Here is a 21996-nt window from a genome sequence, read left to right on the forward strand (position 1 = left end):
GAATAATTTTTATTAAAATTAAACATTCCGTGATACATGTCAACCTTCTTATGGACACTTCCTTCAGCAACTGAAAAATAATAAATTTCAGAATTTTCACATCAAAGAAAAAAAGCCCTCACAATTTCCTTCACTCTACTTTGGGCCTATTCTGTTCTTTCCTTGTCTTCTTGAAATGGATGATATATTAATAATATATTCCTACATAACAAATTAAATTTAGGAGCTTGAACAACAAGTATCATCTCAGTTTTTCAGGGCCAAGAATTCAAAAACAGCTTAGGTGGGTGGCTGTGGCTCAGCATTTCTCACAAACCTGTAATGAAGACGGAAACTAGGGCTGCAGTCATAGCAAAGCTTGACTGGGCTGAAGGAACTTTCAACTTCACTTACGTGGTGGTTGGCAAGGTTTCACTTGTTCGCAACATGGGCTTCTCCATAGGGCTGCACACAACATAGCAGCTTGCTTCCCCCAGAGCGAATGATCCAAGGAAAAAAAGAGTAACTGAGATGGAAACAACAGTGTCTTTTCTAATTTCGGAAATGACATACCATCAGTTTTGCCAAACTCTACTGGTCACAGACAAACCCTGATACAATGTAGGAGAGGACTATAAAAGGGAGTGAATACCAGGAGGTAGGGATCTTGAAGGCTGGCTACCACAAATGACTAGTTCATTTATTTTTAGCCTCTTTCTCTAACACATTTATAGCCATAAATTTTCCTAATGCTATAGGCACCCCCCATTTAGAAGCTCTAAAATGCTTACTTTTATCATTCAGTTCCACCTCCCCAAAATTCTAATTTTCCTTCATTACTTGTTCTTTAATCAAAGGTTTGTTTTCAAGTGTAGTTCATGACTTTTTTTTGCTATTTCTTCCTTAGCAATATTTCTTCCTTAACTACATTCGTGTCAGAAAACAGACTCTATTTCAATCATCTGAAATTTGTTGAAACTCGCTTTAAGGTCTGTCATATCATCATTTTTGTAAATGTGTGTGCTTGAAAGGAATGTACGGGTGTTGTTCTACATAAATCCCTTTTTAAATTTGTCGATCCTATTGTTTAAATCTTCTGTATCTTTACTGTTTTCTTTGGTCTGTTCATTCTACCAATTACTGAGAAAAAAATACTAAAATATGATAAATTGAATTTAAAAACTGCCATGATTGTCATATGTTCATTTCTCTGTAGTTCTGTCAATGCTTGCTTCAGAGACTAGGTTATGAGGTACACACAAATTTAAAACTGTTATATTTTCCTGATGAACTGTTGTTTTGCTGAAAATGACTTTATTTCACTTTCCTCTTTGAAAAAATGTCACTTGGTTGGAAATTCTACATTAGTATTTTCTTTAAAGATATCAATCCATTTTCCTTTCCCTTCCATCATTATTACTGAAAAATCAGCTATTAATGTGTAATCCCTTTGAAGATAATCTTTTTTTCCTCTGGCAGCTTTTCAGAATTTTCTCTTTCCCTTTGGTTTTCTGCAAAACCACTGTGGTTGCACTATGATGAATCTTGGTATGGAATTTGTTTTATTTTTTCTCCTTGAGTTTTACTAGACTTTCATCAATCCTGGAAAGCTCTCACCTGCAATCTCTTCAAATATTATCATTTGTTTCATGCTTTCTTTACTCTCCTTTTCAGAGTCCAATTAAATATGTGTTAAATGTTTTCATACTATCCTTCAGAACCTTCCATATTTTCCAACTCTTTGACTTCCTAGGATGTATTCTAAAAGAATTCTTATGACCTCCCTTCCAACTCTCTAATTCTCTTCAGCTATCTAAACTCGTATCCAATTTATTGGTTTTTAAATATCATTATTGGGATTTCTTTCCTATTTCTAGACATCCTTTTTTACAACTGCTTTTTATACTATATTTCTCTGATTCTAAGACATATAATTTTTTACATTTTGGCATCTTTGAAATCAAAATGCATCTTACAATTGCTGTCAGAAAGGCTGCTGTTATATTTGTCACCCTGTGCAAACCTGGTAACAGGTGTTCATGGTGATGTCCTTTTGCTAGATTTATGTGCACAGCTGGTACTCCAACATGTTGAGATTACCTGCTGTTCAAAATGTCTTCAAAATATTATACTAAATTAATCAGTAAAATGAAGTTATTGTGTACAAAGACAGGCATGAAACCAGAGCAGCAGGGTATAATTTGACATTAATGATGAGAATCTATACTAAGATTGCTTTTCCTTTGTACTTTTGTTCATGCCTTATATGTGTCTGGAACACACTCTGTGACTATTAAACTATTAATTCTTTAAAACCTCAATCAAATGCTACCTCTTCAACTAAGCAATCACTGATGACTTCATTCATCCTCCCTTAGGTCCCACATCCCACAATCTAAGTGGGAAACTGACTCTAGTTGGAAAAGCATGACCTCAGATGAACTCACAGTCAATTAACCAGATGAAAGTTATAAAATTTTGATGGAAATTCTGATAAAAACCAGTCACATCCAGGAAAGATTTGGAAACCATTTTAACACAAAGAAAAGAAGCAATATTCTAATAGAGGCCTGTGCATAAAAATAGGCTTAGAATACACCAACCCCTAATGAGAAAGATTTTTTTACTTTAGGTATTTCTTAAATTTTAAGTAACTATTCATTCAGATAACTACTTTAATGAAGTTCTACATTTGATCAATAGAGTGTAGAGAATTCTCAGTTAAAATTAGCAAGGCTTGAAAAGACCAACATCTAGAGTATTGGAATGTTAGGTGTAATATGTCCTGTTGCTTTTTGTGTTCATCTTGGAGTTTCACACATAGTTGACAGGTAAAGAAATTTCTGCTGCAAGTGTTTTGGGGAAGTCTGTCAAGTGATCAGGTAGCACTGCGGTGCAGGATGTCAATAATTGGGAAGGTTGTGTATATATGGGGACAGGGGGTACATAGGAACCTCCTGTACTTTCTGTTCAATTTTGCTGTGAACCTAAAACTTCTCTAAAAATATAGTTTATTAATTTTTTTAAATGACCAAATTTTTTAAAAGAGGAAAAATATTAAATTCAAGGGATAAAATGATAGTAAGTAACATGTACATACAGTAGGCATCCAATAAAAACTAGCTAAATTGGACTAAAATAAATTCCTTAGAAAGGAAAAGCATATCACTATGTATGCATTAATTAAATATAACATTGACACTTTTTAAATGGGACTTATAAGTTTAAAACAATATTCAAGTTTCATATCAGATGGAAGTTTTTCAAATTTGATATCCTAATGATTTGTAGTAGTAAACGTAACTAATTTACACAGATTTTTCGATCACATGCATAAAAGTACTTTAAAAGTCTCTGAATAATGAAATTTTTACTTTCTTTTTGCATATCTGTATTTTCTAAATTTTCTACAGTTAACTTGTATACCTTAAATTAAAAATCTTTTGAAGCTTGTTATAAAAGTAAAACATCTTTACTACTTTTTCTTAGAGCATAAATCTAAATTAGAAAGTCTATATATTGTCATGCTTCAAATGAGGTTCATTCATTACAAAATGAAATTTTATATTTTAAAACTTAGTTAAATGTTACATTTTGACAAAAATCATAAGTCAAAATTATTCAATAAAAAAGTATAAACCCACCTCACAACGACACCATAAATTGAAATAGTACGTATCTTTCCTACTATTCTAAAGTTTATTGTTAGGAAAGATCATGTAGTAGTTAAATTAAAGGCATCAAACAAAACCACTGGGGTTTTTTTAGAGGCAAACTGTTTTGAAATGCTTGAATGACTTTTGTGTGAAATGCATGGATCAGTTAATGCTTTGGTTCAACCAAAGAATAATTTTACCAGTTTAAATCTAAGTCACAAGACATAAATTAAAAGAAAATGCTGATATTCCTTAGATATAGTTAAGAAGAAGTTTGAAAGGTCCTTGGCCAGATAAGCACAAAAATCAAGAGTAAAACATTTTAAAACTTTAATAGCAGTTTGTCAGTGATTTTAAGTCTGTTGAATTCAATTTAAAAATAAAATGGGGGCTTGTATTTTTAACATCTTTTTTCCCCACTCTTTTTAGAACTACTTTGCTAAATTAATCTCTTAACTGGAATCCAATACACACTCCATAATGCTTTTCTTCAAAGCTATGTTGAATTTGACATCCCTCTACTTTCTGAGGCAACCACTCACTCCTGGCTCTCCTCCCATTCAAACTCCTGACTCTTCTTCCTCTATCCTCTTCTTAAAAGATAATATTCTTCAGGACTCCCTGACTTTTGAGCCTCTTCCCTTCTTACTCTCATGTAACTCTTCAATAATTGCCAGTATGACAACTCTCAAATCTTTATTTCCAGCACGGACGGCCTTCTGAACTCCATTTCGTGGGGTGTTTCTCTACCTAGATATCCCCCAGACACTGCAAACTCACATGTTTACCTGAAAACCTGGTGAACTTGCACTAGCTAACTTGGTGAATGGGGTGACCTAGTACAAGTCTGCAAAACCAAAAAACCTGAAAATTATTTTAGGCTCTTCCTTTTCCCTCTTCCTCCACACCTACACATTGAAGGGCTATCAATTCAACCTTCTACCAGGGAAATTTAAATTTTTTTTTTTTTTTTTTTTTTGGGAAATTTAAATTTTGATCTTCAAAAGAATAATAAAAAATTGTCATGCATCTTAACTTTTTAGAGTAGTGCGTAAGCTCCTCAAGTCAAACCACAAAGGTAGTAATATTCCTTTCCTAAGGGCAAATCTCACATCTATTGACAAAAAATACTCATTTCTTGCTTTCTTTCACATCTAACTTCCTAAAATGAACATGTAATTGATAACCAATATTACTAAGCTGATGATTTTGGGTTTTTTTGCCTTAGAGTCAAACAACATTACTTTCTTTATATACAAAGTCATTATTAAGCCAGAGTAAATTGAGAGCTATTTCTATCTACACTTTGCACATATCAAAGACTTATTAAAAATGGGTTGCAGTGGCAGGGATGGGGGAAAGGGCAGCAGGCACCATGTCGGGCCGCGAAGGTGGCAAGAAGAAGCACCTGAAGCAGCCCAAGAAGCAAGCCAAGGATATGGATGAGGAAGATAAGGCATTCAAGCAGAAACAGAAGGAAAAGCAAAAGAAACTTGAGCTAAAAGCGAAGGCCGTGGGGAAAGGTCACAGGTGGAATTAAGAAATCTGGCAAAAAGTAAGCTGCTCCTTGTGCCTGAAGCAATGATGATCCTTAATTCCATTCCTGTTTAAACATCTGGATTCCCTGCCATAACATCTGTTGCTACCCATAGCTAGAATAAGTGTTGTCTTGGAACCTACTGCACATTTAAGAATAAACTTTTGTAAAAAAAAAAACAAAACATACAGTGGCTCATCTTGTCTTTAGTTCCTCTCAGCCATTTCTACCTCAGCTATGAGATCCACATAAACCCAGCCCAGAATCCTGCCAAACTGTGTCCTTAAGCCCCTGTCCTATCCTGAATTCTGTACCACCTGGAATTAAACCAACTCATTTGAAATGAAAAAAAAAAAAAGGGCTAAATTATAAGGGTTGATGTATATTGGTACGCCTTGCCAAAAGTTTCACTTACAATTACAACCAAAATTGTATAAATAAATTACAATTTCCTCATTAGAATAATATTCATTCATCCGTTTTTTTCCAAATCTATATATAAAAAGAGGTACATGCCTTTTTATCTGAATAAAACACCTCTAAATTCTGTTTTCCTTATGAAGCAAAACTTTTATTCTGAAAAGGAAGTTTACTCTGAGCTCATTGCAAAACTATCTATTTCAGTCATATTCCAGATTTAGCAGGACAAAGGGCAACAGCAGGAAATGGAGCATCACCAAGATCCAAAACAAACTTGGTTTAGAGTAAAAAAAAAAATCCCAAATCATTACTGGGATAATTAAGCGCTATGCTTGAAAGCAAAAATAAATAGATTAAAAATTAAGATGGGGGGACTACCCTGGTGGCACAGTGGTTAAGAATCCTCCTGCCAATGCAGGGGACACAGGTTTGAGCCCTGGTCCAGGAAGATCCCACATGCCGCGGAGCAACTAAGCCCGTGCGCCACAACTACTGAGCCTGTGCTCTAGAGCCCACGAGCCATAACTACTGAGCCCACGTGCCACAACTACTGAAGCCTGCGCACGTAGAGCCCGTGCTCTGCAACAGAAACCACTGCAATGAGAAGCCTGCACACCTCAACGAAGAGTAGCCCCCACTCACTGCAACTAGAGAAAGCCCGTGTGCAGCAACAAAGACCCAACGCAGCCAAAAATTAATTAATTTAAAAATAAAATAAAATAAAAATTAAGACGTTCATGAGCACAGCTTCATCACTACTGGTAAAAAGACAAGAGAGTATTTCCCACTATCATTATACTATATAAAGACAAAATAGAAGTAATCTTGATACACATACTCTCATGCTCATATACATATTCTTTACATGCTAATAAAGATTACATTTTTATATTTCTTAGCTTACCCTTACAGTGCATTTAAGTACAGTCAATTCATTTTGTTCTCAACAACTTTGAAAGATACGCAAAATAATTATTTTTTCCATTTGAAACATGAAAAAACTGAAACATAAAGATACTAGGTAACCTGTCTTTAGGTCCTTAAAATCAGAAACAGAATTGGGACTAAATCTTGGCTCTAATTCTGAAGTTTCACAAAATTTTCCAGTGTAAATTGAATCTCAAAAAAAAAACAGCTAGTGACAAAAATGAACCATGAATTTCAACCCACATTGCCACATTTCAAAATATCATGTTTTTACTCACTTTGTATCTTTTTACTGAGTTAATGCAGTTGATACTTTGCATTACACAGAACAAAAATGAATTAATCTTATCAAAGAATTTGAGGACTCAGTTTCTTCCGCATATTTCGGTGACCAACTGTAGCACTACCAAAAGGCTAAATGTTGAACAGAAATACATCCTTATGCCTATCTAAGGGGAGCAGTTGAGACAGGGATACGTACGTATCTGTTCTATGCAACATATGAATTCCAAAAAGTTGTATGATAATGTAGAAACCAAAATTGTTTTCAGTGCCATCTCTCTTACCACAAGCACATTAAGAAATAATGTCAAAAGAAACAGGGAATTACATGGTGCCTAACACAGATAATATAAACTAAAATCTTTAGATATTAAAAAATAAAGTTACCTTCTACACTTGAGAAAAGTATGCTCAGATGAGAAGTAGTTAACTACTGTACTAAAATCCAGATACAAAATTAAACCTGTTTCCAAGTCAATGTTTAACTTATAAGAGCTATATGAAATGCACTGTTGATGAAATCCTTGACTCTGGGTGGGGATGACTGGAGGCAAGAAAAGTTCAGACTACATAACTTAAATTAGTAGCCTAATACATTAGTGAAAGACCCTGTATAGAGCAGGAATGCTGGGTAATCAGAAATCATCCTGCCTCTATTATGTAATAACAACTACATGAGATTAATAAATAACCTACTAGGAAGACGCATGTTCTTAACAATGCAATTAAATCCTATTCCTAGAAAGTTAGACCTGAAAATTTTGGTTAAAAAAACAAACTGCAAAGTTTTTTACCCAAATTCTTTTGAAATATTGCATTTAATATATGGGGACCCATCTGGTAAACTCTGAAACCAGGAATTTATTTTAATTCTACTTTAAAAACTTTAATCACTAGTATTTAGGCTTGTAACTGAACCCAGACTAATGGGGAAAAGACATATTTCTATATCTCCTTAGTATTCCTTTAACTCAACAGTATTATCTAAGGGTTATTTCTGATACAGTCCTATTTAAATACCTACTGAACTTTCATAATGCTCAATGGCAACCTTTAAAACATCACTTTACACAGAACTCTATGATGGCACCTTAATATTCATCTATTGCTAACACACTGTGGAATACACGTGCCGAGGTTAGCACTGTAGCAAATACAAAAGATGTCTTAACCATACATATTGCCCTGAAGCAGATCTTCATAAATCTTCAAAGTCGTCTTCTTTAATCAGGTATGTATACAGTGTTTGATATGGATAGCATACCAAACAGGGCAGCACAATAATAGACAATGTTTAAATTTTAATCATTAAGGATGAACTTGATACTCAAGAAAAATAACTGGTCACCTTTGGAGGATGCTAGCAATCAAGTCATTATTCTGGAAACAAACAGAAAGAATCAAAGTTTAGGGCTTCCCCTGTGGCGCAGTGGTTGAGAATCTGCCTGCTAATGCAGGGGACACAGGTTCGAGCCCCGGTCTGGGAAGATCCCACATGCTGCAGAGCAACTAGGCCCGTGAGCCACAACTACTGAGCCTGCGCGTCTGGAGCCTGTGCTCCGCAACAAGAGAGGCCGCGATAGTGAGAGGCCCGCGCACCGTGATGAAGAGTGGCCCCCGCTTGCCACAACTAGAGAAAGCCCTCGCACAGAAACGAAGACCCAACACAGCCAAAAATAAAAAATAAATAAATTAAAAAGAAGGCTCAACATTAAAAAAAAGAATCAAAGTTTATTTTGCCTGCTTTCCCTTTAAGGAACTGTCATCAAATAACGGATGAGGGGACATTTCTCTATATATGTTCTACTCATAAATAAAGAAATGATAAAATCTGAATATCACAGTTTTGCAAACTCCTAATGACATAATTAATGTATACAGGCAAAAGTCACTGATGGCCAAGACACTCATTAATTATTCTAGCCTCCAGCCGCCAAGCAGAATGTGAATCAATCAAGTCTCTAGATCTGCCAGTTTGCAGACACCAATAGAAGTAACAATTAAAATCAAGAGAATTCAACCAGCAAAACCCAGACTGAGGAAATTCTAATGTCAAAATCTGGTTTCTTCAACAAATAAATAGAAGGGATAAAAACTGTGGTGAGGAGGAACCCATAGATTAGAAGACTTAACAGACAAATTTTCAGCAAAATACAACATGTATGTTTTGTTTAAATATTGTGTCAACCAAACAGTGGCAAAATAAGAACATTTATGAAGCTACCAGGAAAGTTTGAAGACCATATTGAGATTATGTTTTTAAGAGGAGCTCTTATAATATAGATATATTTTAAAATATTTATGGATAAGATATGTTGTCTGGGATTTGCTTTAAAATAATTCAGAGGTAGAGGGAAGGGTAGTGGAGGGTTCTACATGAAACATCACTGAATATGAATGGATAGCTACTGAAGCACAGTAACAGATACAAAGGATTCAGTACAGTATCCTCTCTATTTGTGCCTGTTTGAAATTTTTCACAATAAAAGCTTTAAAAAGAAAGATGAACTAAAAAGTTCTATATGATAATCCATAGAATAAGGACAAAAAAGCTCCCCGTCCCTCAGAGGTCAAAATAAATGAAAATCTTATGGTAAGTTAGACAAGAATTCTCCTTGTATACACACTACTACTTGACAAATAAGAAACTGAGACCCAAAGAGATAAGTCTTGCTCAAGGTCAAAAAACAAAGCAGCAACAAAGCCAAAACTAGACTGCACAATTGCAAGCCCAAAAAGAGATCTTAGTTGGAGCTAAGTTAAGAGATCTGAGCAGTCCTGAAGTAGTCTGAAAGCCTGTCAAAGGTACAAAAAAAAAGTCTTAAAAGTTAGGAGAAAAAAAGAAAGTCAGGTGGTTTGAAGGGTTATATGCTAGAGTGGCAGCAATAAAGCTAGAGAGAAAGTACTATAGAGAACCAGGTATTTGGTAATCATTCTCACTAGGGAAAAGAAGTGTTAAATCTATGATGCATATTTGGAAGCTACTTGAATTCAAGGTATCGGAAAAAAAGAAAGTTGTTGTCTAGCTTACAAGTAGCTTATTCATGAACTGGTGAAACATAAAATCATTATCTTAAATAATGATTTTTTTGAAAACCGTTGAAAAAAAATTTAATCTTATTAAGTGCACAAGTGATTTAAATCTTAAACACAAAAACGCGATTTATCTTCCGGTCCAAGAATAGGCTTCAAAATTTGACCATGAAGGTCCTTCATTATTTACTCAGACATTCTCATAAAAGAGTAAGGATTCACTTCTATGTTAAGCCATTAAGAACAAAATTCTATGTTTGTCGAACAAACTACACTATCTTTTCAATAAGCACAGTGTCGCCTGAATAAAACATGAACTCAACCTAGAAACAATATAACTAATTAATAAGGCAGTGTAACCCCAGTTACTTTTTGTCATTCTGAAAATGTAAAACCTAGTAAGTTTGATGGATTTTTTAAAAAATAATTTTCAAACGAGTACTGGGCATGCATACTAAAATGCATTTTAATTTTTGGCTGACATGTGTTAGTGACTGTTTTCAAGTCACTAAGAATTGGATCCCTTTTTTATTGGAAGAGTGGTCTATTTTTAAAAAGACATTTCTGGCATTAAATTACACAAGACTAAAAGCTATTTTAAAAATTCATATTAAATATTTCAAAGTATATGTCCTTCAGTAACTGTAAAAAATACCAAACCAGGAAGTCATAGAAAATTCCAGTGTGAGCTCTAATATTTAATATTAAGATAACTGAGATCATCTGTTAAAGAATAACTTCAAAGAACTTTTAGTTCTTTAAAAAGCTGAAAGTATAGAAAGGGAGCCCTACAGGATAATGCAGAACCGGAAGCTGAGACTTGAGAACTTCACCACGCAGACCTAAAGTAACTTAAGGAGTAAGTTAGAGATGTTACTCTGACCCTTGCCAGTATCTTCAAAGTAGTAATATAGCTCCTAACTTGAAAAACATTTTTAAGTAGTACCCTTCTTCTCCAATAACCTAAAATCAAAGCTAACATGTAAAAATTCACATAAAGATGAATGGAGAAAAACTTATTTTTGAATGACAAAGAAAAAATAATGAGCAGTCATAATGGATAAGAGCATGGACTTGAATCAGGCAGTTGTGAGTTCCCGGCTATATACGGAAGCAGAAGGGGCTGCTTCTCACTAACCCCTTTAAACTCTGCATCAGTTCTTCTCATCAGTAAAAAGGATAATTACAGATACCCATCTCACAGGATTGCTGTGAGGATCAAGAAAGACAATGCTTATAAGGTGCTAATATCAGGGCAACCTTACAGTAACCACCTCAAATCAATAGCATTTTTATATAATAATCTTTTAATTTAAAAGATTATGAGAAAAATGCTTAATGCTCTTCTCATTAAAATATCTCTATCTGTACTCCCACTTGTGGAAGGAAAAAAAAAGCACAAACAAAAATACAAATGTTTTATTTTTCTCAAAGGTCATACTTTTACTTATATAATTTTAGGATCCCTGAAGACAAATATCAAATTAAAACCACATCCTACAGTTTTTAAGAGCATGCCAATATTATGTATGTGTTCAAACGTGAAAAAATGGAAAACAGAAAATCCTGTGTTTTTAAATTTGGGGTCATTACTATGAATAAATGTGCTATTATCCATTAAATAAAGCGTTAATAAGGCCAGTCACAAAATTTTATAACAAAGTATTTTAAAACTTAGAAATAAAAAGGAAAGCAGTTACCTTCGCACAATAAAGCATCCAAAGTTCAAAGAGTCTCTCTCTGGATGCCATTCTGGCTTTCACTCTGGCACTTTAATTTTTCCTCAAAAAAAAAAAAGTTCAAGACCACAGCATGTTCATTTTATTTTCCAAGTTTTTCAGCCGTTACAGTAAAGCTCAAAGCAGTAGGGAAAACAAAAAGAAGTGAAACAACTGGACTGTCTTCTGGTCAATAAAATTCAGTTTCAGCAGTTACTCCAACCTATCTTCATCAGTGGTCATTGGGCAATTAGATAAATCTGTGAAAGAGAAAAATATGCAAGGATTTGCTTTAAAAAGAGGCCATGTTAATAATTATAGGTTTATCAGAACTAGAGATTTATCTACCTCACTTCCCACCAACAACCGGCTAAGCATTTACAACTGATTGGATTTCACAGAAACTTGTGTTTCAGGAAAACATCACAGCTAATATAATATATCACATCAACACAAAGTCAGAATCCTCTTGGGCAGAACTCAAAGATGAGTACTCATAACAAAAAATGTGTCCAATGATAATAAACAAAAAAAACGCCGTCCCCATTCATACATTTTCTATAAACATAGAAAAAGTACACTTACTACTGACATATTTCAAAGACACAGAATCCCTCAGAATTTTCTAGTCTGCTTCTTCAAACTTGTTGGGAATGTTTGTCGTGTGTTGTAGGGCAGGGCGTGGGGAGGAGGGTGAAGAATTCCTGGTTTGTTTGTTTGGACAATCCTCAGAGAGTGAAAGTCGACCTGCCCACCTGGCCTCTCTACCTCTCCATCCAGTAAGAAGGAGCACGCACTCACCGGCAAGGAAAACACCCCGAGAAAGCCTCCAAATGTTTTGGGGGACCTTTAAATTTTCTCCTCGCATCCCAGACAACCGAAAGGGAGGCAAACTTAAGACGTGCCAAGCTGCCAAGTGAAGCTTTGGGGAGGGGGCAAAACGAGCTTGGCGTCCCCCGACCCGCTATCCACGCCCTCCCGACCGCACCGGGACACACCCGGGTCAACCTCGCCCCCTCACGACCGCCCCTCACTCTACGGCGCGTTCACCACCAAGCACCCGGGGCCCTCCCATTTCTGCCACGCGGCCCCGTCTTCCCTACGACCCGCTCCCCATCACCGCGCTCACATTGGACGGTTGTGCTGTCGCCGCCGCCGCCAGGCCGACATCTAACTAGCTTCCCTTGCCCTCTTCCCAAGCTCAAGCCCCGTATCACCCCGCAGCTAGGCAAGAGGGCGGGAGAGGGAGGCGGGGCGACGACAGCGCGAGGCGGGGCGCGGGGCTGGGAGGAGACAGGGGCGGGGCTGTCCTCACGGCTAATGATTCCGGCCTCTAAGGATTTCCCCGCCCCGGAGCGGTAGCTGCTCATTGGTCGCGAAGGCTGGGAAGGGGCGGGATGGCCTGAAGCCGCGCCCCTGCATACCTGCGCAGTCGCAGTCGACCCGGCTCTTGACGACCCGGCCGGCGGCGGTGCGCGGCGGCGCCCGGCGGAGCGCTCTAGTCTTCCCCGAGGTGGCCGCGTAGGAGGACCGACGTGCTTACGTCCACCCACCGCCGCTGCTGCGGACTAGCAGACAGCGTTCGGCTGATGGCGTCATTTCCGCGAGTCATCTGAGGGCAGGGAACCGTACCGTGATAACTAAAGGGGATTTCTTTTTTTTTTTTTTTTTGTAAAAAGGAGATTGGTTGTGGGAGTGTATAGTGAGAACAGACAGCTGCTCCCACACCCCTGCAAAAATCCTTTCCCTTCATCGTGTTTGTGCCTCATACTTTCTCTGTCGCCGGGTGTCAAGTGCAAAGGGTTTATTTTACCACTACTCAAGGCTTCAAAAGGGTCTAGCTCTTACAAGAAAAGGAAAACGGCAGCATTTACTAGCTAAAGGCAACTTTGGCGGGGGATGTTTAAGGAGACGGGAAGACTTGAGATTAGTACACCTAAACATTTTTAAAACCTTTTATTGTGAAAAATGACAAGTATAGACAAAAGTCCTATATACCGTCGTTAATGTCCCATCTTGTTTCATCAATACCAGCAGCTGACAAACTGTAGAGTCAGAGAGTAAATATTTTAGGTTTTACAGACCATCCTGCTTGCAACTTAACAAAAATCAAAATAAGAATATTTTATGATGTGCGAAAACTAGATGAAATTCAAGTTCCAGTGTTGTAAAGTTTGTTGGAACCCAGCCATGCCCATTCCTTCACTATTAATAGCTGCTTTCACCCCAAGGTGGCAGAGCTGACACTAATTTAAAGTAGTTGTTTGCAAATTAGGCCTTTTGAAGATATCTTCTTGGTTCTCAAGAAGGCATGTGAAACTTAATATGTGAAAACTTCGGGGGAGGAAGGGGGAGAAATTACTCTTGCTGCAGCATCCCCCATTTTAGTAATTAGCAGCTCCATTCTCCTAGCTGCTCAGTCTCAAGAACCTAGGAAGTATCCTTGCCAGCTTTCTTATATACCTCACAGTCGATCTAATCCTTTAAGCTATATCTTCAAAATATATCTGGGCTGTAACCATTTTTCTACACCACCACCACCACTACACCCTGATGTGAGTTACCACTAAATCTTTTCTGGATTATTGCAGTGGCCTTCCAATTTGTCTCCCTGCCTCTGCCTATGCACTTTCCCCACCTATGGATTCTTCTCAACATAGCAACCAGAGTGATCTTTTAACGTAGAAATAAGATATCACTCCTTTGCTAAAAACCATCCATTGGTTTCCCATCCCACTTAAAAGGGCCAGCAAGGACCTGTGTTTTCCTCCCACACTTCCCTCTGTAACTTCTCCAGCTACAGTATTATTCTAGCCTTCCGTTATATCATCCAGACACATGGCTTCCTTGCTGCTCCTCAAATTCACAAAGCACACTCCAGTCTCAGGGATTTTACATAAGCTGTCCCTCTACCTAGAGTGCTCTTTCCCCAAATGTCCACACACAATCTTAAAGTCTCTGCTCAAGGATCACCTTGTCCGTTGCTATAGTCTGAATGTTTGTGTCTTCCCGAAATTCGTTATGTTGACATCCTACCCACCAAGGTGATACATAGTATTAGGAGGTGGGGCCTTTGGGAGGTACTCAGGTCATGAGGGAGGAGTGCACATGAATGGGATTAGTGCTCTTATAAAACAGATTTCACAGAGCTCCCTAACCCTTTATGCCATGTGAGGATACAGGAGAAGTCTGGGACCTGGAAGAGGGCATTCACCCAACCATGCTAGCACCCTAATCTTGGACTTCCAGCCTCCAGAACTACGAGAAAGAAATTTCTGATTATATACCCAGTCTGTGGTATTATTATAGCAGTCCAGGCAGACAAAGACATCTGTGAAGCATTCCCTGACATTTCTTTAGAAAGTAGCATCCCCTTTTCTCCCTTAATCTGTTTTTCACTATAGTATTTATCAGATGACATATAATTTATTTGTTTATTGTGAGCTTCCCTCTGGTAAAATTAAGCACCATGAAAACAGGGACTTTGCTCTCAGGTCTTTGTATAGTGTCTTATACACAGTAGGAGCTCAATAAACATTTGCATACTGTATAATGAAATAAATTACCTATTTCACTACATGTCTCTGTACTTATTCCACCTCAAATTTTCCTCCCACTAAAAACTGTTTACAGCATGTTGGATTCATCATAAGAATAGCACTATAAAACAAATTTAATCAAGTTATAAATTATACCGAAAATAATAAACGTGTTGTTCATAAACAAAGGTGATAATATTGTTGTACATGTTGCTTCTCAAACTTTCAAGTGCATACAAATCACCTGGGGTTCTCGGTAAAATGCTGATTTTGATTGAGTAGGTCTGGGATTCAGTGGGTCAGCAGTCTGCCAAACTCCCAAGTGGCACCAATGCTGCTGATCCACAGACCACACTTCTGAGCATTAAAGTTCCCACAGTTAACAGAAGATGTATTTTGCTTTGCTTTGGAAGTAGTACTGATGGATTTGCATCCATCTACTCTCATCTTCTTCACCTTCCCCTTGTGACTAGTGACACAGATATCGAAGAGATATAGTATGTGACACAAAACCAAGCCAATTGCTACACGTAGGTATTGAATCCTCAAGCATGACATTATTGCTGTTAGAGCCAGGAAGAGATAAATACATCATCTGGGATGACTCATGGCTGTTCCTACTGGAATACAAAGGATGGTAGTATTTTGTTTTAGGGTCTGCATCATAGGGACAGTCCTCAGCTTTGCCACCAGTAAGGAGACTCCAGGGCACTGACTTCCCCTAGTTAACTCACAAAGGACTAATATATGTAACCTGTGTGGCAGTTCCCTCCTTTCTGTCCTATAGGTCTCTAGCTATGAACCGAAGAAGAGAAAGTCAAGGAACATATCGTCTCTGAGGAATCTGCTGGTTGATTCTCTTTTCCATCTAATAATTTCAATAATAGGATAGCTTGGTACCCACCAAACTTCTGTGAACGAGGATTATCCAAGTCTAATTTCCCCTTTCCCTTTTCCCTCAGACAAAATACACACTGAATTGCAGTGGAGGATTAAGCAGTTCTTTTGCTGAAGGTTTCAAGTCTCCCAAAGATAGAGTCAGGGGGAGATCAAGAGCTATGTCTTTTTTTAGTTAATTCCTTTCCTTATACCACATAGAAGGAAACAAGCACAGTTACTCTCTGCATAGACTTAAATAAGATGTGTCTCCTGGGCAATCCCCAGTTCCCTTAGCTCTCTCAACTCTCGGTTTTCTATGCACCCTATTTTTAAGCTGTTCCGCTCCAATGTCCCCATTATCCTCACACTATAAGTGTGGGATCCAGGCCCCTTTTGAGTCTTAAATTCTGCTGCATATAGATGCCAACGGTCTTCCTCTGCTGAGGCTTCTGAGGGCTCCCAGGAGTGGGGAAAAGCTTTTTTGTCAGTGGGTCCTTCAACAACACTAGGTGTCCCTCCTCCAGTGTCTTTCTAGCTACCTTTCTCCTAACAAACCTCAGGTGAATACATTTTCTTAATAAGACTGTTACTCAGCAGCCTTCTTAAATAATATGGCCTCGTTATCTAAAATCATGTTTCTGACCAACTTTTCATGGTAAAAGGCATACTCAAGAACTGAAATAGCCCTGCCTAAATCCACTGGATGCTTCTGTGCTCAAACAGTTTTGAATCTGATGGCAGAGTTAGGAATTTCAGTTCCCCTCACCAGATATAGCCTTGGAATGTTACTAAATTAATTAACAATGAAAATTACATCTGCCAAGATAACTGGAATATTCATGTCTTTCAGGGCATTATTTTGCCATAGAAAGAATACATAAGGAGGTAAAGTATAATCTCAGGATTGCTTTTTTTAATCTTGATTCAGAGCAAGTTAAATGAATTAAATTAACTGGATGAGTAGTGACATCTTGTATAATAACCTGCATGCAACCGTTCCCACGATGGGCAACCTGCCAACTGAGGCAGATACTTAATTGTGCTAGAGAGAACAAAGTTTTCCCTTGGACAGGGTTGGAGGCACATGAACAAACTTTTGCTTTTCAACCTCCCCTTTCATAAATTCTGTCCTGTCCATTTCCCTTCAGTCCATACCTTTTCAGTTAGCATGGCTAGAGGCTTTTCGAGGTTATTGATCTTTTCCAAAAAACTAGCTTTTGGTTTTGTTGATTTTCAATATTGAAATATTGAATATTCAATATTCTTGCTCTTCTTTTTCTAGTTTCCTAAGGTGGAAGTTTAGATGATTGATTTTAGATCTTTCTTCTTTTCCAATATACGCATTCAGTGCTGTAAATTTCCCTCTAAGCACTCCATTCGCTGCATCCCACAAGTTTCAACAAGTTGTATTTTCATTTTCATTTAGTTCAAAATGTTTTACTTTCTCATGAGATTACCTCTTTGACCATGAGTTATTTAGAAGTGTGTTGTTTAATCTCCAAATATTTCGGGATTTTTTCGAACTATCTTTCCGTTACTGATTTCTAGTTTAATTCCACTGTGGTCTGACAGCAGACACTGTATAATTTCTAGTCTTCTAAATTTGTTAAGGTGTGTTTTAGAGCCGAGAATGTGGTCTATCTTGGTGAATGGTCCATGTGAGCTTGAGAATGTGTATTCTGCTATTGTCGATGAAGACACATGGATGTCAACTATATCCAGTATGATTGATGGTGCAGTTGGGTTCAACTATGTCTTTACATCTGCCCTGGATCTATTTCTGATATAATGGGAGTCTCCAACTATAATAATGGATTCATCTATTTCTCCTTGCAGTTCTATCAGTTTTTCTTCAGGTAATTTGATGCTCCCTTAGTAAGTTCATACACATTAAGAATTGTTATGTCTTCTTGGAAAACTGACCCCTTTATCATTATGTAATGCCCCACTTTATCCTTGATAATTTTCCTTGCTCTAATGTCCACTCTGTCTGAAATTAATATAGCTATTCCGGCTTTCTTTTTATTAGTGTTGGCATGTTTTATCTTTCTCCATCCATTTACTTTTAATCTGTATGTGTCTTTAAAGTGGGTTTCTTGTAGACAACATATAGCTGGGCCTTGTTTTTTGACTTGCTCAACAATCTCTGCCTTTTATATAGTGTATTTAGAGCATTAATGTTTAAATGATATTGATATAGTTGGATTAATATTTACTATATTTGTTACTGTTTTCTATTCATTGCCCTTGTTCTTTTTTTTTTTTTTTTGCGGTATGCAGGCCTCTCACAGTTGTGACCTCTCCTGTTGCGGAGCACAGGCTCCGGACATGCAGGCTCAGCGGCCATGGCTCACCGGCATAGCCGCTCCGCAGCATGTGGGATCTTTCCGGACCCGTGTCGCCTGCATTGGCAGGCGGACTCTCATCCACTGCGCCACCAGGGAAGCCCTGCCCTTGTTCTTTGTTCTAATTTTTTCTTCCACTTTTTCTTCCTTTTATGGTTTTAAGGGAGCATTTTATATGATTCCGTTTCCTCTCCTTTCTTAGCATATGAGTTGTACTTTTTTTTTTTTACTTTTTTTGTGGTTGCCCTAGAGTTTGCAAAATACTTTTACAACTAATCAAAGTCCACTTTCAAAAAACCCTGTACTTCTTCAAAGGCAGTGCAAGAACTTTCTAACAAAATATTCTTAATTCCTCCCTCTTGTCCCTTGTATCATTATTCTCAGTCATTTCACTATACGTAAGTAAACATATGCATATACACACATAAGCATACATAATTGAACATACTGTTGCTATTATTATTTTGAACAATTGTCAGATCAATTAAGAAAAATAAAAATTTTTATTTTACTTTCACTTATTCTTTCTCTGATGTTTCCCTTCTTTATGTAGATCCAAGTATCTGATCTGTATTGTTTTCCTTCTCTCTGAAGAACTTCTTTTAATATTTCTTGCAAGGCAGATCTACTGGCAACAATTTCCCTCAATTTTTGTTTGTCTAAGAAAGTCTTTATTTCCTCTTCACTTCTGAAGAATAATTTCATGGGGTACAGAATTCCAGGTTCATGTTTTTTCTCTCAACACTTTTTCTTTTTGGCTGCGTTGGGTCTTCATTGCTACACGTGGTCTTTCTCTAGTTGTGGCAAGCAGGGGCTACTCTTCGTTTTGTTGTGCAAGTTTCTCATTGTGGTTGCTTCTCTTGTTGCAGTACACGGGCTCTAAGTGCATGGTCTTCAGTAGTTGTGGCTCGCAGGCTCTAGAGCACAGGCTCAGTGGTTGTGGCTCGCAACCTTTGTTGCTCCTTGGCATGTGGGATCTTCTGAGACCAGGACTCAAACCTGTGTCCCCTGCATTGGCAGGCGGATTCTAAACCACTGCACCGCCAGGGAAGTCCCCTCTCTCAACACTTTAAATATTTCACTCCATTCTACTTGCTTGAATGTTTCTGAAGAGAAGTCAGATTTAATTTTTTATCTTTGTTCCTCTATAGGAAAGGTATTTTTTCCCCTCTGGCTTCTTTTAATATTTTTCTTTATCTTTGATTTTCTAACTTTGAATATGATATGCCCAGGTGTAGCTTTTTTTTTTTGCATTTATCTTGCTTGGTGTTCTTTGAGATTCCTGAATCTGTGCCTTGGTGTCTGTCATTACTTTGGGGAAATTCTCAGTATTTATTGCTTCAAATATTACTTCTGTTCCTTTCTTTCATTTCTTTCTGGTATTCCCATTACACACATATTATATCTTTTGTAGTTGTCCCACGGTTCTTGGATATTCTGTCCTGTTTTTGTTTTGTTTCAGTCTTTTCTTCTTTTTGTTTTTCCATTTTGGAAGTTTCTGCTGACATATCTCAAGCTCAAAGATTCTTCTCAGCTGTGTCCAGTCTAATAATGAGTTCATCAAAGGCTTCTTCATTTCTGTTGCAATGTTTTTGATCTGTAGCATTTCTTTTTTATTCTTTCTTAGAATTTCCATCGCTGTTTACATTGCCCATCTCTTCTTGCCTGCTGTCTACTGTATTTACTAAAGCTGTTAGCATATTAATCATAATTGTTTTAAATTTTCTGTATGATAATTCTCAACATCTCTGCCATATATAAGTCTGGTTCAGATGCTTGCTCTGTCTCTTCAAATTGTGTTTTTTGCATTTCAGTATGCTCTATAATTTTTATAGCCAGACATGATATACTGGACAAAGGAACTGCAATTAAAGAAACCTTTAGTAATATGGCAGTAGTGTGTTAGGGGAGGGGAAGCTTTCTATAGTCCTGGGAATAGGTCTCAGTCTTTTTAATGAGTCTATGCCTCTGACCTGTGTACTTCACAAATGCTTCTCAGTTTTTCCCCCCCTTAGGTGGGACAGGATGGCTACAGTGTACTGCAGTTGGGTATTTCCCTTCCCCCAAGTCAGCTAGGCTCTGATAAAACCCCAATAGTTTCAGCTCTGGTAAAATAGTTTCTCTTGGTGGCAGACTTGTTAAAAAGAACAGAATGCTCTGCTTATTCGAAAATGGTTCTTTTCCCCCTCCCTCTGTCAGAAACATGAGGGGGTTTTTCTCCAATATTTACTATGAGAACCTGATTGACCTCCTCGCAATAAAACTCAAAAAGTTGGGGGAGACTCCTCCATTGCTGGGACCTCCTGGAGTTTTTAACTCTCAGACTAGTTCACTCTACTCTGAGCCTCCAGTGTTTTGTTAATTACAGGTAAGTTTCTCCTACCCCCCCCCCCCCCCCAGTATGGATTCCTATGGAGGATTCTGCTCAGGGTTTCTGTTCTGGTAAGATTTGGTTCTCTGTATTCACCTGTCTGTCACTGCAGTTTTGCAGGTAGTGGTTTGCCCTGTGACCTCACATCTCTGATGGAGCTAAGAAGAATTGTTCATTTTTCAGTTTGTTCAACTCTTTACTTGTTAGGACGGAGTGATAACTTTCAAGATCCTTACATGCTGAACTCAAAACTAGAAGTCTTATCCATACCTTTTCAGTAGGTACCACACAGTTGTCTAAACTACGGTCAGACATACTAATGCAAACACTCTGATTCTGATTACATTGACTCGAATATGGGTGTTTCTAAAATTTTTTACCCATTTACAGATTCCTTTATTAAAGTTGATTACTTTATGTATTCTCCTTTAGAATCACAGAACTAGAAAACTGGAATTTATCACAGAGATCATGTAATTCAATATCTTCATTTTAAATATTAAAAAATCAAGGCCTGAATCTGAATCAAACCAAGCCTCTAGACCAGCACTGTCCAATAGAAATTTCCGCCATGATGGAAATGTTCCACATCTGTGCTGTTTAGTACAGTAGCCACTAGCCTTATGCAACCATTGAACAATAGAAATGTGACTTGTGCAACTGAGAAATGAATTTTTAGTTGTATTTATTTTTAACTTAGACACATGTAGCTAATGGCTACTGTATTGGACAGTGCAGCTCTAAAGCTAATTTGCATTGTAGGAAACACAGAGGATAGAGAAATAAGTTAAATGACAATTTATTAAAAATAAATTGAGGGATTTTCCTGGTGGCGCAGTGGTTAAGAATCTGCCTGCCAGTGCAAGGGACATGAGTTCGACCCCATGAGTTCGTCCGGGAAGATCCCATGTGCTGCAGAGCAACTAAGCCTGTGAGCCACAACTACTGAACCCATGCGCCACAACTACTGAAGCCTGTGCACCTACAGCCCATGCTCAGCAACAAGAGAAGCCACCGCAATGAGAAGCCCGCACAACACAACATAGAGTAGCCCCCGCTCGCTGCAACTAGAGAAAGCCTGCATGCAGCAACAAAGACCCAACGTGGCCAAAAACAAATAAATTTTTTAAAAACTTATAAAAAATAAATTGATGTCTAGAGGAGTTGACTAGCCCTGTAGCATACTGCTTATGGTTGACAGAACTATAACTAAAACCCAGAACTCCTTAATTCTAGGCTTTTTTGACTATATTGTGCCACCTTTCAGAGTCCAAAGGTTGATGAATTTTGAGCAAGTTTTCTCAACCTCA

The 21996-nt window shown here is 37.7% G+C and overlaps 2 protein-coding genes across 2 annotated transcripts in view; one reads left to right on the forward strand and one right to left on the reverse strand.

Annotated features, from left to right (window-relative positions):
• NBEAL1 (neurobeachin like 1) overlaps positions 1-12819 on the reverse strand; it is a 188425-nt gene extending 175606 nt beyond the window's left edge. Inside the window, exons 1-2 of the mRNA XM_032637277.1 lie at positions 12682-12819; positions 11535-11812 (exon numbers count right to left, since the gene is read on the reverse strand). Coding sequence (XP_032493168.1) covers positions 11535-11585 — 51 coding nt within the window. The 5' untranslated portion in view covers positions 11586-11812; positions 12682-12819. The remainder of the gene's footprint in view (positions 1-11534; positions 11813-12681) is intronic.
• On the forward strand, positions 5011-5389 carry LOC116756598 (translation machinery-associated protein 7-like). Its single transcript, XM_032637278.1, has one exon. It carries the CDS (start codon positions 5011-5013, stop codon positions 5173-5175), a length of 165 nt encoding a protein of 54 aa, XP_032493169.1. The 3' UTR covers positions 5176-5389.
• Positions 12820-21996: the final 9177 nt, after the last annotated feature.

Source organism: Phocoena sinus, chromosome 7 (genome assembly GCF_008692025.1).
Source record: "Phocoena sinus isolate mPhoSin1 chromosome 7, mPhoSin1.pri, whole genome shotgun sequence".
NCBI classification, from domain to species: Eukaryota; Metazoa; Chordata; class Mammalia; order Artiodactyla; family Phocoenidae; genus Phocoena; species Phocoena sinus.

Excerpts from the sequence above, each read along its gene's own strand:
- LOC116756598 (XM_032637278.1), top strand. The coding sequence starts at position 5,011 with ATGTCGGGCCGCGAAGGTGGCAAGAAGAAGCACCTGAAGCAGCCCAAG.